General features: G+C 43.6%; 2 protein-coding genes across 4 annotated transcripts in view; both read left to right on the top strand.

Moving 5' to 3' along the window:
• Positions 1–7,129: 7,129 nt before the first annotated feature.
• The window catches only part of POC1B (POC1 centriolar protein B), a 100,606-nt gene continuing 90,532 nt past the window's right edge, over positions 7,130–17,203 (top strand). For all 3 annotated transcript variants that reach the window (XM_043880902.1, XM_043880895.1, XM_043880908.1), the window contains exons 1-2: positions 7,130–7,393; positions 7,990–8,074. In XM_043880902.1, the coding sequence (XP_043736837.1) occupies positions 7,133–7,393; positions 7,990–8,074 (346 nt within the window). In that variant the 5' untranslated portion in view covers positions 7,130–7,132. The remainder of the gene's footprint in view (positions 7,394–7,989; positions 8,075–17,203) is intronic.
• Positions 8,675–13,722, top strand: LOC122680039 (polypeptide N-acetylgalactosaminyltransferase 4). Its single transcript, XM_043880885.1, has one exon. The coding sequence runs from the start codon at positions 8,675–8,677 to the stop codon at positions 10,421–10,423; it is 1,749 nt and encodes a 582-aa protein (XP_043736820.1). The 3' UTR covers positions 10,424–13,722.

The raw sequence follows: 17,203 nt of genomic DNA, 5'->3' as shown, positions 1-17,203 counted from the left end.
TTTTAAGTTGTGAGGCATACATACTTGAAGAAAAATAAAAGTTTGATGTGGTATAGAATGAGATGAGGCATGAATTTTTAAAAAGCTTTTGAGATTTAAGTGAAGGAAAAGAAGGGGGTCAAGCAAAGATTTTATAGAAGTAAAGGCAGAGGGAATAGCTAAGACTACAAAGAAAATCAGAGATGGTAATTGGATAGAGAATGACTGGAAAGAGGAGCCACACTAAATAGGGTAGTCTCTGAAGGCTCTTTGAGGAGCGTCACTTAAGCAAAGACCTGTCAGCCATCTTCAATTCCATCTTCCCCTTCATCCCTCTTACACACTTACTTGACAAGTCATAGCTATGATACTTTACTGCAAATGACCTTCTAATGCATAAGCTCATGATGGTCATCATGGTCTAATGCATAAGCTCATGATGTGAAAAAGGAGAAAATTCTTACAAGTGCAAACCTGATACAACTGTCAAAATACATGGAAGAAGCTAGGTAAATTGTGATTATCATGATTTTATTTATCCTGAGACAGTAAAAGCTACATTCTTTCTTTTAAAAAATTAAATATTAAACTATGTCTTTAAAAAAAATTATCAGTGTCTGAAGGCAGGTCCGATAACCCTTTGCCAACAGATACTATTGGTTCAGGACCAAGGACAGCATTTCAGTTTTTCTGCCCCCTCCCTTCATTTTATTCATGTCACGTGCATGCGTACTAAGTTGCTTCAGTCGTGTCCGACTCTGTGTGACCCCATGGCCTGGGACCAGCGAGGCTCCTCTGTTCATGGGATCCAGGCAAGAATACTGGAGTGGATTGCCATGCCCTCCTCCAGGGCCTCTTCCCACCCCAAGGATCAAACCTGTGTCTCTTATGTCTCCTTCATTGGCAGATAGATTCTTATCACTAGTGCCACCTGGGAAGCTCTATTTCTGTCAACTCTCAATTTTTTTTCTACATCCCTACTGCCAGCACCCCAACAGTGCCAGAATGTTCCATTCCTACAGTACCCTCCATTCTACTGAAGTTCACTGCCCAAATAGGATGCCATTGCTGCTGCTGCTGCTAAGTTGCTTCAGCCATGTCTGACTCTGTGCGACCCCATAGACAGCAGCCCACCAGGCTTCCCCATCCCTGGGATTCTCCAGGCAAGAACACTGGAGTGTGTTGCCATTTCCTTCTCCAATGCATGCAAGTGAACAGTGAAAGTGAAGTCGCTCAGTTGTGTCCTACTCTTAGTGACCCCATGGACTGTAGCCCACCAGGCTCCTCCGTCCATGGGATTTTCCAGGCAAGAGTAGTGGAGTGGGGTGCCATTGCCTTCTCCAGGATGCCATTACTTATGTGCTTTCTTTCCCTTCAATACTTCTCTCTTACTTTTGTTTTCAATTTTGGTAAAGTACACCCAATATAAAACTTACTATTTAGCCATTTTTCAGCATATAGCTCAGTGACACTAAGTACATCCACCTAGACATTCTTTATCTTCTCAAACTGAAACTCTACACCCATAAAATAGTAACTCCGCAGCTCCTTCTCCCCCTCAGCTCCTGGCAAACACCAGATTCTACTTCCTGTCTCTTCCCCTAACCCTGCTACCACCACCACTTTTTATTTTCTATTCTGCGGATTTCCACAGAATAGTTCATCAATAGCATAAGCATCAACCTTAGTAATTATAAATGCAAATTTTCAGACTCTTGATCTACTGAACCAGAAATTCTCAAGTGGACTCAGCTCTCTGCAGTTTAACAAGTCCTTCAGGTGATCCTAATGCTCATTTCCTGCAGGAATTTTCTGCAGGTATTTCTTGAGGTAGCTGGGTAAAAGTGAAAGTGAAAGTCACTCAGTCCTGTCTGATTCTTTGCGACCCCATGGAATATACAGTCCATAGAATTCTCCAGGCTGGAATACTACAGTGGATAGCCTTTCCCTTCTCCAGGGGATCTTCCCAACCCAGGGATCAATCCCAGGTCTCCCACATTGCAGGCTGGTTCTTTACCAGCTGAGCCAGAAGGGAAGCATAAGACTGGAGTGGGGAGCCTACCCCTTCTCCAGCGGATCTTCCCAACCCAGGAATCAAATCGGGGTCTCCTGCATTGCAGTCAGATTCTTTACCAACTGAGCTATCAGGGAAGCCCTTGAAGTGATGGTTGAATATAAAATAAGACTTGGTTTGAGGCTCAGACCATGTAGCCACAAAATGCATTTTAAAGAAGTCCTGTGTCATGATTTGCCCAGTGGCTCCCAAATATTGATGCACATTATAATCGCCTGGAAAGCTTGTTTGAGAACCTATAGATTTCTTGTATTCACAACAGACTTTCTAAATCAAAATCTCTGGGGTGGGAATTGGTACTTTGGCTGCCCTGATGATTCTTACCTATTTGTTAGCAGCATGAAGGATAGACAGACACAAGTAAGTCTAGAAATTGGAAAGTAAGTTGGGATTACGGAACTACTCCAGGAGGCAGAGGCAGAGGGTCAATAGAGGGGGTGGAGCCAAAAGAACAGAAAGATGGGGAAATCAGTTGTGAGAATGTAGCTGATAGGACTTGGTGACTTAATGTTAATTGATATATATCATTCACAGTCTTTAAAAGAAAAAGGGTTAATGCTTTAATGGTTCAGAAGGATCTGGTACTTTCCTTTCCATGCATTCTCCTCTACTATGAAGCAACTATATCCAGAAGAGAGTTACACTGCTGGGCAACAGGCTACAAGTTAGTTGTTCAGTCGATAAGTTGTGTCCGACTCTTTTCGACCCCATGGAGTGCAGCACGCCAGGCTTCCCTGTCCCTCACTGTCTCCTGGAGTTTGCTAAAACTCATGTCTATTGAGTTGGTGATGCTGGGTAACTATCTCATCCTCTAATGCCCACTTCTCTTTTGCCCTCAATCTTTCCCAGCATCAGGGACCTTTGAACAATGCCGGGCAGTTGAAAATCCATGTATAACTTTTGACTCCTTGAAAACTTTTGCTGATAGCCTACTGTTGACTGGAAGCCTTACTGATCACATACACAGTTGATTAACAACTATTTTGTATGTTATACTTGATATATTTGAATTCTTACAATAAACAGAGAAAATGTTATCAAGAAAATCATAAGGGAGAGAAAATACACTTACAGTACTGTATTTATCCATATCATAAGTTTATGTCCTCTGTTTACAAAATGAATCATCTGCCTCTATCTACATCAATATTGTCTTGTATAATGCAAAACACTGTAGATGTTATACCTATTACTAAGACTAGACATCAAAAATGAAAAGGTAATGTGAAAAAGAAATCCATACTTGTTTATAGGTTTAACAGTTTCTGCATTGATAATGAAGTAGCAGCAATATGATTGCTTTATTGTAGCCTAGTGTAATCAATACAAATGCTTCATGGTAGCCTAACCTATATACTCACCAATGATCAATATAAAATTTTTATAGCATACAGTGTAAGTCACTCAGTCATGTCCGACTCTTTGTGACCCCATAGAATGTAGCCTGCCAGGTTCCTCTGTCCATGGAATCTTCCAGGCAAGAATACTCAAGGGGTTGCCACTTCCTTCTCCAGGGGATCCTTCCAACCCCGGGGATTGAACCTGGTTCTTCCACACTGTGGCAGACTCTACTGACTGAGCCACCAAGGAAACTATTATAGCATACAGTATTACAGTCTTATTCACAGTATGGTATTGGGAACACCGTTACATTAAAAAAAATTACCTGTGATGCTAGGCTGATATGCAGTTTCTCTGATTACAAGGGACAGGCATACTGTGTGATGTAATTCTTTGAAGGAAAAATGATAAAACAAAAGAAGGCTAACACGCTATTCATTTAATATGAAATATCACTCACCTTATGCCTATGTAAGGATAGACAGAACCTTACATATTTTTATGCATTCATGACATACCTAAATTTCTTAATTTTTTGATATTTCTAGGCTACATAGTTTGTCCAAAAGTTTTTTCAAATTGTTGCAAATTTACAAAAAAAAAATTCCAATATATTTATTGAAAAAATAAATACCATTTGTAAGTGGACCTGTGCAGTTCAAACCCATGTTGTTCAAGGGTTAACTTAGATTAAGTTCAGTTCAAGTGCCATATAGGGAAATGAACAGCAGATGGCACCTCTTTGCTATGCCTGAATTATCAACCTTTGAAGGGAACTGGCCTCAGAGTGACTGGTGCTAAAGTAACAACCCTTTGGAGTGGATCAACTCAATTACTGATTTGAGGGGGATCTGGAAAAGGAAGGCCAAATAAAGAATCCATTTTGTCCTACCTTTGTACCTGGCTTCTAATGATACCTTGTAGACTTTTAAATATTTTAGCTCCCATTTAGATTAATACATTTGCAATCCAAGGTCCCAAATGATCACTGTATCAAGTAGAATTACAAGAACTCAAGCAGGCTTGAGTTAAGGGAAAAAAAAATCCCCAACTTGGGCCACTTTTCCAGATGTCCTCCTTTGAGCTCCAAAATCACTGCAGATGGTGATTGCAGCCATGAAATTAAAAGACACTTGCTCCTTGGACCAACCTAGACAGCATATTAAAAAGCAGAGACATTATTTTGCCAACAAAGGACTGTCTAATCAAGACTATGGTTTTGCCAGTAGTCATGTATGGATGTGAGATTTGGACAATAAAGAAATCTGAGTGCCAAAGAATTAATGTTTTTCAACTGTGGTGTTGGAGAAGACTATTGAGAGTTCCTTGGATGGCAAGGAGATCCAAGTTCCTTGGATCCAAGATGGATCCAAGATCCATCCTAAAGGAGATCAGTCCTGAATCTTCATTGGTAGGACTGATGCTGAAGCTGAAACTCCAATACTTTGGCCATCTGATGTGAAGAACTGACTCATTAGAAAAGACACTGATGCTGGGAAAGATTGAAGGTGGGAGAAGGGGATGACAGAGGATAAGATGGTTGGATGGCATCACCAACTCAATGGACATGAGTTTGAGTAAACTCTGGGAGTTGGTGATGGACAGGGAGGCCTGGTGTGCTGCAGTCCATGGGGTCACAAAGAGTTGGACAGGACTGAGCAACTGAACTGAAGTGAACTGACCTTTGAACTTTTGCTATTTGCAAAGTTTAGGAATAGCAAAAAAGAAATAAAATCAAATATGGAAAATAATGGGCAGGGCAGCTTGGACTAGTAAATGAGGACAGTGGAATGGAAATAAAGGAGGTGTTATATTTCTTGCTTTTTGTAAAACTTCCTGGGAAAACTGTTAAGTAGGATACAGAATTTTACATATTTTTAATGTGCTTGCAATCACAAAAAAATGGCATCATGACTTAGTGATTAAGAGGTGATATCTGGAAGCACCTCTGGAGTCTGGGGGCGGGCATGGCAACCCACTCCAGGCAACCCACTCCAGTATTCTTGCTTGGAGAATCCCCATAGACAAAGAAGCCTGGTGGGCTACAGTCCATGGGGTGGAAAAGAGCCGGACACAATTGATAGACTAAGCGCCACATGGCATGTTGCAGCATGTATCAGAATTTCATTCCTTTTTATGACTAACAGTGCATTGTATGTATGTATCACACTTATTGATTTATCTGTTGGATACATGAATTGCCTCCACTTATTTGTTACTGTGAATAATGCTGCTATGAATATTGGTGTACAAGTATCTATTCCAGTCCCTGTTTTTAATACACTTGGGCATATACCTCAGGGTTAAATTTTTAGGAACTGTCAACTGTTTCCACAGGGCTATATCCTTTTACATTCCCACAAGCATCCAGCATTATTTTTTTAATATGTTGGTCTTTTTTTTCTTTAAAGTCAAACCTGGACTGAGAGTAAGTAGCAAAGCTTAGAGTCCTGCCACAGTTTGCTGATACGTTGCTAGTAGCAACAATCTTGACACATCACCTCCTAGACTAGAGTGATGTTTCTCAATGTACACAGCTGAGACTCCCAACGCAATCACCTAAGAGGCTTATTATTAATACATCTGCAGGGTCCTTGATTCCACTTCATATATGCTGAATCAGCATCTTAGGGACTGCGGTCCCCTAAAATCATCATTATGCATGCTAAAACATGAAACTCAGAAACCTAGATTGTTGAGTTCCCAAAGGTGGGGAAAATACCTCAGTCACTTTTGTATCCCTCACTGCCAAATATCCTGAAGATATTCAACAAACATATACTTGAACTAATAATGCAGTCTAAATTTGCTTGATTGCTATGTACAGTATTCATTACAACTAAATTCTATCACTAAACAACTAGTTAGAAAATCTGTAATAGTGTAGTATGCCTTTCATTTGTATAGACCATGTATCTTACCAGCTGTGGTCTATTATGCCATCTTATGCTGCCAAGAATCTTTATTCTATATGTAATTTTCAGCTGAGTCCTTCAAGCTTTGTAACAGGGTAAAAAAGGATATGGACTTGGAACTGAAAGAGCTGTCTTTGTGTAACCTTTGATAATTAAATCAAAATGTCTAAGAATCAAGTTTATAATTTCTAAAGGTCGGCAACATTTCCTAACTATCAACTTCACAGTGTTGCTGAAGCTCAAATGATACTCTATGTAGGAAAGTCTACTGCAGCAACGTCTATAGTTACTATGTGGCCGGGTAATTTAAACAGAACAAAAATTTGTGTCTGAGTCTTCCTAAAGACCTCAAATATGCTACTGTATCAATTTGCAGCTCTAAAGCACAGGCAAACGAGATTGGAACAGAAACACGGCAGAAGAGCCTTAAGTGGATGGAAAACATTCGTTCATTCATTCATCACGTTTATCCAGCATCTACATTTATAACACCCCGGGCGTGTGTGAAAAATAGTGATTAAATAAATTCAAGTCTGTCCTTCAGAGATTTAGTACTTTTGTGTATATTAATAAATAGCAAGCTGCCTCATTTCAGATCAAACTCTCTTCCGCATAAAAAAATAAGGTGTCAGGGACCCGCTTCAAATTCGCGCGCGCTGTCTCTTTAACGCGTAATAGAATTCTGATTGCATCGATCACAGGTTCGTAACCCTCTCCCAACCATCGGTCTCCTACCTATCTCGGTTACTACCCTCCTTTTGGTATCAAGCCGGGGGAAGCTCAGGTGTTAGCAAACGTTGGCTTTGCTGTGTGGCGACACCTGATGCCGGGGCGTCCGGCTTGCCAGGTGGCGGAGGTCCGGCTTTCCGCGGCGCGGGCGCAGCCTCGGAGCTCGGCTGGCCACGCCTGGAGCGCGGGGTTGGACTGGGGCGCCGTTGTTGTAGAGACCGGGAGGCGCTGCCGCTCCGGGCGGACGGTTCCGGGCACCGCACGGTCCCCTTTCCTACCCCGCCCCCTCCCTCCCCCCGGTTCCCCCTGCGGGCAGGAGCCGGGAGCTGAGCGCTCCCCCATGGCCTCCTCCCCGGTAAGGACGGGCTGCGGTGCGCCTCCCCGGAGCCGGTCCCGCGGGTCGGGGAGCCAGGTCCGGGCTACACCCGCACCTGGCGGGACATGGAGGCAGGAGTCCTCAGCCGAGTCCTGAGCCGCGAGCTCCGCGCCCCTCACCCCGGGGCGCCCGTGACTCATCCCTTGCCTCCGGGGCACCGGCAGCGCCGAGCCCTGGCGGAGCCCCGGGCGCTCCTCCCCGAGTCCCCGGGCTCCGACCGCCCCGGCGGCCCCATGGTCCCCCCAGAATTCTCTTAGGGTTTCCGTGGAGCGCCTGCGTCAGAATCACCTGGGAGGTTTTTGAAAAGTACCGAAGCCGGGGGGCCCCGCCTCGCACCTGCGACCGCGAGCCTGCGGGCGGGGCCCCGGAACGTGCATCTCAATCGCTCTGCCCAGGTGGTCTGCGGCGGGCGCCCGCTTCCGCGTGCTCGCTCGGGGCGCTGCTGCTCCCCACAACCCCTCACCGATGTGGCGGTTCCCGGGCCGGCTCCCGCAGGCGGGGACCGCGCTCCCCTCCGACCCCCGCACATTCGAGGTCTGCACCTGCTTTCAAAACTTGACAACTTTCCTTCCCAGGAGGACCCGGTTCTGGAGCGTTACTTTAAGGGCCACAAAGCTGCGATCACCTCCGTGGACTTTAGCCCCAACGGCAAACAACTTGGTGAGTTTTCTTTTTCTTTCTTTTTTTTTTGTGTGTGATGAGACGCTCAATCGGTGGGAACCCTTGCCGCCCGTCCACGCTGGGTCCCCAGGAGAGCCACCTCTGAGGATCTATATGGGTGGAGTCATGTTGAGAGCGGCCGAGATGCAGTCGGAGCCGGAGTGGACCCGAGCCCGGGGTCACCTTGGTGCTCCCGGCCCCGCCAGGCCCCGCAGAGTCGCGCACAGGCCTGGGCCCGGGCCCGGGCCTGGCCGGCCACTGGCGCGAAGTCGCCGCCAGGGGGAGGAAGTGGGAAGGGGAGGGGTTTGCCCTCGGCCCGGGGAGGGTGGGGTGTTGCTGGCTGCAGAGTTTGTGAAAAGTTGTGAGGCGGGCGGGAGGAAGTGGGGAGAGAGGACTTGGGGCTGCACCGGAGGCCGTGCCCCGCGGAGGTCCCAGGTGACCCCCAGGAAGCCCCCGCGGCTGCCGAGGAGCCGAACGCCTGCATGAAAGGAGGGACCTGCTCGGAAGTTCGCTGCTACCTGAGCCCGGAGCTCAAGCGTCGGGTCCCGCAGCCTTTCCCCGGCGCGCGGTGACTCTGGTGGCCGCGTCCGCGCCCCAGCCATGAGGATCCGGATGGCCGTGAGGTGGACGTGGGCAGGCAAAAGCTGCCTGCTGCTGGCGCTTCTCACAGTGGCCTACCTCCTGATGGAACTCTCCGTCTCCACTTTCCATGTCTCCTTGCGAGTCGGCGGTGCCCGCGAGCCGGGGTCAAGACAGCTCTCCGAGCCGGGGAAGAAAGCAGTGGATTTGTCTCGGCCCCTATATGAGAAGCCCCCTGCAGATTCCCATGCCCTTGGGGAGTGGGGGAAAGCCAGCAAGCTCCAGCTCAGCGAGAGTGAGCTGAAGCAGCAAGAGGAACTCATTGAGAGATATGCCATTAACATTTACCTCAGTGACAGGATTTCCCTGCACCGCCACATAGAGGATAAGAGAATGTATGAGTGTAAGTCCAAGAAGTTTAACTACAGGAGACTTCCCACCACTTCTGTCATCATCGCTTTCTATAACGAAGCCTGGTCGACCTTACTTCGCACCATCCACAGTGTTTTGGAAACTTCTCCCGCAGTCCTTCTGAAGGAGATCATCTTAGTCGATGACTTGAGCGACAGAATATATTTGAAGACACAGCTGGAGACTTACGTCAGCAATCTGGATAGAGTCCGCCTGATTAGAACAAACAAGCGGGAAGGGCTGGTGAGGGCCCGTCTGATTGGGGCCACTTTTGCCACTGGCGACGTCCTCACTTTCCTGGATTGTCACTGTGAGTGTAATACTGGCTGGCTGGAGCCACTTTTGGAAAGGATTCATAAGGATGAAACAGTGATCATTTGTCCTGTTATAGACACCATCGACTGGAATACTTTTGAATTCTATATGCAGACTGGGGAGCCCATGATTGGTGGGTTCGACTGGCGTCTAACCTTCCAGTGGCATTCTGTCCCCAAACATGAGAGGGACAGGCGTAAATCGAGAATTGAACCATTCAGATCGCCCACCATGGCCGGAGGACTGTTTGCGGTCAGCAAGAAGTATTTTCAGTACCTTGGAACTTATGACACTGGGATGGAAGTGTGGGGAGGTGAAAACCTGGAGCTGTCTTTCAGGGTGTGGCAGTGTGGAGGTAAACTGGAGATCCACCCATGTTCCCACGTGGGCCACGTATTCCCTAAGCGGGCACCATATGCTCGGCCCAATTTCCTGCAGAATACTGCTCGGGCAGCGGAAGTCTGGATGGACGAGTACAAGGAGCATTTCTACAATCGAAACCCTCCAGCAAGGAAAGAAGCTTATGGCGATATTTCTGAAAGAAAATTACTACGGGAAAGGCTGAGGTGCAAGAGCTTTGATTGGTATTTGAAAAATGTGTTTTCTACTTTGCACGTTCCAGAGGATAGGCCAGGCTGGCATGGAGCTATTCGCAGTATTGGGATCTCTTCTGAATGTTTAGATTATAATGCTCCTGACAACAACCCCACAAGTGCTAACCTTTCCCTATTTGGATGCCATGGTCAAGGAGGCAATCAATTCTTTGAATATACCTCCAACAAAGAAATAAGGTTTAATTCGGTGACGGAGTTATGTGCAGAAGTTGCCGAGCTACGAAAGCATGTGGGAATGCAGAATTGTCCCAAAGATGGGTTTCCTATCCCAGCAAACATTATTTGGCATTTTAAAGAAGATGGAACTGTTTTTCATCCCCACTCAGGACTGTGTCTCAGTGCTTACCGGACACCCGAGGGCCGGCCCGATGTTCAGATGAGAACTTGTGATGCTCTGGATAAAAATCAAATCTGGAAGTTTGAGAAATAGATGAGCATAACAGCACTTTGGTCCGGAACTGACAATAGCTTCAGGGGAGTCAGCCTGCAGAGAGCCTCAGTGAAGATTTATTTCATCAGCATTCACCCAGTGGTCATCTGCACGAGCTCTGTAGAAGCGGTGGAGCGTTTGGGTTAAAACAAAACACTGAACCTGGGTGCGCAGAGAGCTGTTGTTTAATATTTTAAAGTGCCTTATTTGGGGGTTGTTTTATTTAAGAGCTTTGTCAATATGTTCTCTTACTTCTTAAAGAAGTCGACTCGACTGTGACTTAAGATACACAAAACATTTAAGTGCCAGACTTAATATTAAAGAATATAAAAGTCCAAGCAAAATGAGGGATGATTTATGTTGATGGGTAAGTCCACTGCACATCTCATTAAAAAGAAAAAACAAAAAAACTCAGAAATGTGCAGTTCAAGCTGTTGCTATTTTTGTTGTACATAGAATTTGAATTTCCTTTAGTCAGCATGTGAAATTTTAGGTTTTGTTTAGTTTTTTAATTCTAATTTTCTGTTACTCAGATAAAAATCAAGGAAAGTTACTCTTCAGGAGAAAGGCCTGGTTTAGTTATATTGTCACTGGATATGAATTGGAATTGAGTTTAAAGGTCTTCCTAACATACAGACATCTCAGAAAAATACACCCACATCTGAATGAAATGGAAACCATTTACATTCCACACTTTACCAGCTTGAGCTATTAGACTTAACTGCTCTATGTTGATACCTCAAATCGCTCTGATTTCGTAAGCTGTCCTCTCTGTGAACTTGTGTGTGTGTATGGGTTATTTTCTGATTGCACTTCCTTCAACTTTGAATGTATCAGAGAGGGACTCATTCAGAATACTGTGCTTCTCTTTGTTAATGCTTAATCACTTAAAGTAAATGCTTAATAATCACTTAAAATAAACACAATAGAGGCCAACTGTGTTTACTGAAACGTGTGAAACTGAAAGTGGGCCCTGTTTGACAAAGTCAGTGCAACTCTCCTACAGAGTTCTTGCTGATGAGGACTTTTAAGGGTTGATCTTAAAGATTTTCCAAGGGGAAGGATAGCTCTCTGCAATGGTAGATGGGGCCTTCCAGCTTCTTTTCTGCACGGAGCCCCAGGCCTGGTGCTTAGATAGCTGTCAGTAACTGTGGGTGAATGAATGACTGGCTGAATGAATGGCTCAGCCAAACAATGTGACTTTGGTAAGTCCTGTGATTAAATGACTCCTTTTGGGCCTCAGTTTTCTCATCTGTAGAATGTGGGTGCTGGAGCAGGTCTTGAAGATTCCCTCCAGCTCTGGAATGTCATGCTTGTACATTCAGCGACCTTGCAATCTCTACAACACTTTTATCTCCTCCCTGCTAACGTAGATAATGTTGTTGAGCAATGGTCATTCCAGGTATGAAGCTGGAAAAAAGAAATGATTTTTGAAAATTAAGTGAGCTGAGCTCAACTGAAGTGGTTTATTTTGGATTGAGTGGAAAGTTGTGGCCAGTGTTTGTATTCATTTTATTTTGAGAATTGCTGAACCAATTTTGTTTTTTACTCTTTAATCTTTCAAACTCTGAAAGGAATCTTTTGGGTTAAGAATATTAATATTTTCCAAACTAATTTATGTGAGAAGTAAACATACTTTTAAAAAGTTACTTTTACTGTTTTTATTCCCATGTTATATCCAGAAATCAATCACAGGCTGAATTCAGAATTAAATCTTAATTAGTTCATTTTGGTATAGATTTGTGAAAAAGGCATGCTCCGTAAAGGATCAGTCCACAGTACTCAGATGTTGTTTTTGGTGTCTACTTGATTACTTGGAGAGTAGGAACTTGGCAAAATCTAAACTTAAGAAAAGTTTTTAGAATAACCTTTTCAAACAGTAATATTGCTTTGTATATTTTGTTTCTCTTTTGTTTCTTAAAGTAAAAATGTGTTAATAATTTTCATATGTTATGTAGCAAAGAATGGTTTAGATTCTATATGCAATGTGCATGACCTTGGGTGTAATTTAGGAAGAATTAGTAACAGTGCTCTGAATTGGTTAATTGGCAGCAAATATTCTCCTAAACCCACCCTCACCCCTTACTGAACCTGCCTTTTGGTTTTTAAAAATCACTTTTCTCTTTTTATTTATTTTTCTTGTTCTTCTTGCATGCTCAGTCGCTTAGTCATATCTGACTCTTTGTGACCCCATGGACTGTAGCCGTTCAGGCTCCTCTGCCCATGCGATTTCCCAGGCAAGAACACTGGAGTGGGTTGCCATTTCCTTCTCCAGGGGATCTTCCCAACCCAGGGATTGAACCTGTGTCTCCTGTATTGGCAGATGGTTGTTCTTCTTAGCCCCCTATCAGATGGGAGCGATAAGATTGATATATTCTAGATGTATTTATTGGAATTATTTTTATCTTAAAATCTTTCTGCTCTCATCAAAAGCAAAAGGGAGCATTGAAAAGTAAAACACTGAATTCTTTATTTACCTTTTGCCTAAATTGCAGGGTGTGACCCAGTCATCTTTTTGGAAGAAATTTTAGGCTCGTGTTTTATTTATATCAGTAATTCAGAATAAGCGGGTGGTTCATTCTTCATAACAATGTAGGTAATAGAAGAATGAGACTTTCACATTTTCATATGTTGGCATTTCCAATTTAATTCCTAAAATACACTGTAAACTACAAGGTATATTTTGATTTCTTACTTCTAATTTATTGGTACCAAAGCTCTTTTGCTGTATATAATTAACAGATCTTTTAAGTTAATTTACATGCTTAAAAAGTTTTATAAAAATTTGGTAGACAAGAATTTCAACTTTAAATGGTGACTATGTTATTTAGTATTCAATTCTGTGAATAGGTTGACTCTAAATAGTCATTTTTAGCAGCCATTTAAAAACAATGATAATCTAGTCATCTACAGAGTCTGTATAACTCAAAATAACTTGTTTGTAAAAGAAAATTTGTCTGTGCACCCAGTAGTAGGCTCTTGAGTATTCATTATATGTCAGCAAATCAGATTTTTCCTGGTTGATGGAAGGTTATTTTTCAGTTGTGTAGTTGATTTAGGGTCTCAATTTTAGTTAATGAAATACTTAGTTTTGACTTGTTTGTCCTTTTGAATTGGTGTTTTAATAATGTTATGAAATGAGCACAAAGAATGTTGAAATTCAGATTAATCTCTTTTGTTGAACAATGAATTTTTTGGTGTATGATGAGCGGTTTATATCCTTTTTCCTTTTGTTAATGATATTTGCAATATTGATTAAGACATGTAAAATAAAACATATGCCTAACTATTTTTGCAAATGGATTCTGATGCTTTTAGTCTCTGGGATCACTCTTTCTATGTACACATTTATGGATGGTAATAGGAGTAAGTTAAACTTGTTATCATTTTACTTACTTGACAAATGCAGACAGTAGAATATTAAAAAAGTTGAATTCCATGTATTATTTTGCAAAGTGTCATTAACCAGCAAGGATTCTGTAGTGGTTCTAACACCATTCGTGCATTAACTACTGATAAACAAACTGGAAATGATCAGAAATCTCTGGCACAAATTGGGAGCACTATAAAAGGAACCAAGTGGACACGTGGGCGCATTAACACATCCGAAACCCTGGGCCGTAAAGAAACATGTCTGCCCTGTAAACTGCATAGCGTCACACCTCCCTCAACCTGTCTGTATTACCCGTCCCTAAGCACAATTCCTGTCCACCAGTAGTATCTTTCTTCCTCTTTCAGTAATCCTTGCCAAACACCCTCCACTCCTGCTAATCCCTGGCATGACACATTGCCTGAGCAGCACCAGTCTCAGGACTCTGCCTTATATTTCAGGTGTCTTGCAGCCTTATTTAAGGTATATGTAGTCAACTTGGCTTCCCAGGTGGCTCATGGTAAAGAATTCACTCGTCAGCGCAGGAGACGCAGTATACAAGGTTCGATCCCTGGGTCGGGAAGATCTCCTGGAGGAGGAAATGGCAACTTGCTCCAGTATTCTTGCCTGGAGAATCCCATGGACCGAGGAGCCTGGCAGACTACAGTCCATAGGGTCACAAAGAATCAGACACGACTGAGCATGCATGCATGTAGTCAAGCTAAATATATTTTCACTGATCTTTTGTTTTTTTCTTTTATGTACAGTTTAAAAACTTACCCTAAACATGTGTGTTGTGATCTTCCTAATAAGGAGTAATAATAATCTTGCTAGTAAGTTCCTAAGTGGCTGCAACCCGATGCAAATCATTTCATCTCTCTGTGTTTCAGTTTCATTAACATTAAAAAAAAAAAAAAGACTGGAAAATCTTTAGAGTCAGAATATTAGTGGTTGCCAGGGTCTGGAGGAGGCAGGAATAGAGACTGATTACTCATGAAGGTGGATTTTTTGGAGGGTCTGTTGATGGTGGTGAGAATGTTCTGCGATTAGATGGTGACCGTGGTTGTACAACTTTGAACAAAACACTGCATTGTACACTTTAAAAGGATGAATTTGTGGTATGTGAATTGTATCTCAGTTAGAAAAAAACAAAACTTCAGGGGACAAAAAGTGGCTGGGGAATTTCACGTGTCTCAGAAAAGACTGCTCTTTTTCTCTGTTCTTCCGTGCATGGTGGTTTAGTTGCTAAATCGTGTCTGACTCTTGCAACCCCATGGACTGTAGCCTGCCAGACTCCTCTGTCCATGGGATTCTCCAGGCAAGCATACTGGAGTGGGTTGCTATTTCCTTCTCCAGAGGATCTTCCTGACCCAGGAATCGAATCCGGATCTCCTGCATTGCAGGCAGATTCTTTACCGACTGAGCTAAGAGGGAAGGCCCTCCATGCATACTAGACTTTAAACCAGCCCAGCGGTATTTGTTGTTAATGCTTGAGTCATGCTGTAATTCAGCATAATTAAGGAAATTAGATAAATCTGTGCACCTCCTAGCTTAGAATTAGGCTACAGGTAGAAATTAGTTTGTATTGGAGTTTTTCCCTAAACGTTCAGAAAAACCTCAATCAATCGTTTTGAACAGGAGGTAGAGATTATTATAAAAAGTGAAATGAGTTCCAGAGAGACTGTATAGCTGTCTGTGGCAGAACTGGAGACTAGAGAAGTCCTAACGCTATTAATCAGGTACTACTTTTCCTTTTGTTCCCAGCTTGAGCATTTCTAGGCTGGCTGGGCAAGGATGTCTCCTGCAGGCCAGCAGTGTCCTCCGCTGCCTGATCATCATTCTAACTCATTTATTTATACTTACCTGATCCTCTTTCAAAAAGGAATAGGAGGTATTCTACTTACTTTTTTCTTTTTTCTTAATTTAGTTCTGCTGTTTGTCAGGTGCTCGCCTATGCTTGGGTGTACATACTGAAGTGTACAAAACAGATGTGTTTCTTAACAATGGTATGAAGAATTCATGGTCCAGTGATAGACACAGATATTAACAAGTAAGCACAAATCATGTGCAGATACAACTTGTGGTGAAGAAAAGGAACAGGGTTCTTTGAATGATGGTAACTGGGGCAATATATTTAAGTTTATGGGGGTCAAAGAACACTTCTCTGCGTGTTAGATTCAACTCAAGACCTGAAGGAGGAGCTAGCTAGGCAAAGACCAGAGGCAGAATTATTTGTTGTTGTTTAGTCAATAAGTTGTGTCCAACTCTTTTGCAACCCTGTGGACTGTAGCCTGCCCTCTACCCATAGGATTTCCTAGGCAAGAATACGGCAATGGGTTGCCATTTCCTTCTCCAGGGAATCCTCCCAACCCAGCTATCAAACTGGCATCTCCTGCATTGGCAGGCAGATTCTTCACCACTGAGCCACCAACAAAGCCTGGAGAGAGATTAGCATAAGCAAAAATTCAGAGTGGGAAAGAGCTTGTCGTTGATCAAGGAGATAAAAGGCTTTGGGAGGTGAAGAAAGCTTTGGGAGGTGTAGTTGTGGGTGAGGCAGAGGCAGCTCACTGAGTCTTCGGAGGCTGTAGCAGGTTAAATGGCAACCCTCCCAAAGATGTGTCCGAGTCTTAATGCCTGGAACCTGTAAGTGTGACTTCATTGGAAAGAAAAGGTCTTTGCAGGATTTGAACAGAGATCATCCTGAGCTATCTGGGTGGGCCCTGAGTGAGACATACAGAGAGATAAGAGGAGGTCACATGAAGCCAGAGGCAGAAATTGCAGTCATAGAGCCACCAGCCAAGGAGATCCTGAAGGCACCAGAGACTGGAAAATGAAATCTCTAGAGCCTTTAGAGGGAGTGTGGTCCTGCGAACACTTGGATTTTGGACTTCCGGCCTCCAGACCTGTGAAAGAATAAATTTCTGTTGTTTGAAGGCTCCAAAGTTATGGTACTTGGTTACAGCAGCCGCAGGAAACTAAGACAGAAGCAGTGTTTTAGGCTTTTGTTCCGAGAGTCATGGAACTCTGCTGAAGGATTTTAAGGGAGAGAATAACACGTTCACACCTCAAAACAATCACTCTGGTTTCTGTGTGGATTGAACTGCTGTGAGTAGAAAAGTCAGTTAGGAGCCATTATAGTAATATCAGCAGATGACGGTGCTTCAAACTAGGATGGTGGTCTTCAAACTAGGGTTATAGCATATGAATGGTATTTTAAGTCATGGAATAGATGAAGTCACCTGGGAAAAACATAGAACAATGAGGGCAAATGGCCTGTTTCTAGGAGGCTCGGCGGTAAGGAATCTGCCTGCCACTGCAGGACTTGGTTAATTCCCTAGTCCAGGAAGATCCCCTGGAGAAGGAAATGGCAACCTACTCCAGTATTCTTGCCTGGACAGAGGAGCCTGGCA

This window comes from Cervus elaphus, chromosome 3 (assembly GCF_910594005.1).
Source record: "Cervus elaphus chromosome 3, mCerEla1.1, whole genome shotgun sequence".
Taxonomy (NCBI): Eukaryota; Metazoa; Chordata; class Mammalia; order Artiodactyla; family Cervidae; genus Cervus; species Cervus elaphus.
The sequence above is the reverse complement of the archived record's forward strand: the minus strand, read 5'-3'. Positions and strand labels throughout refer to the sequence as shown.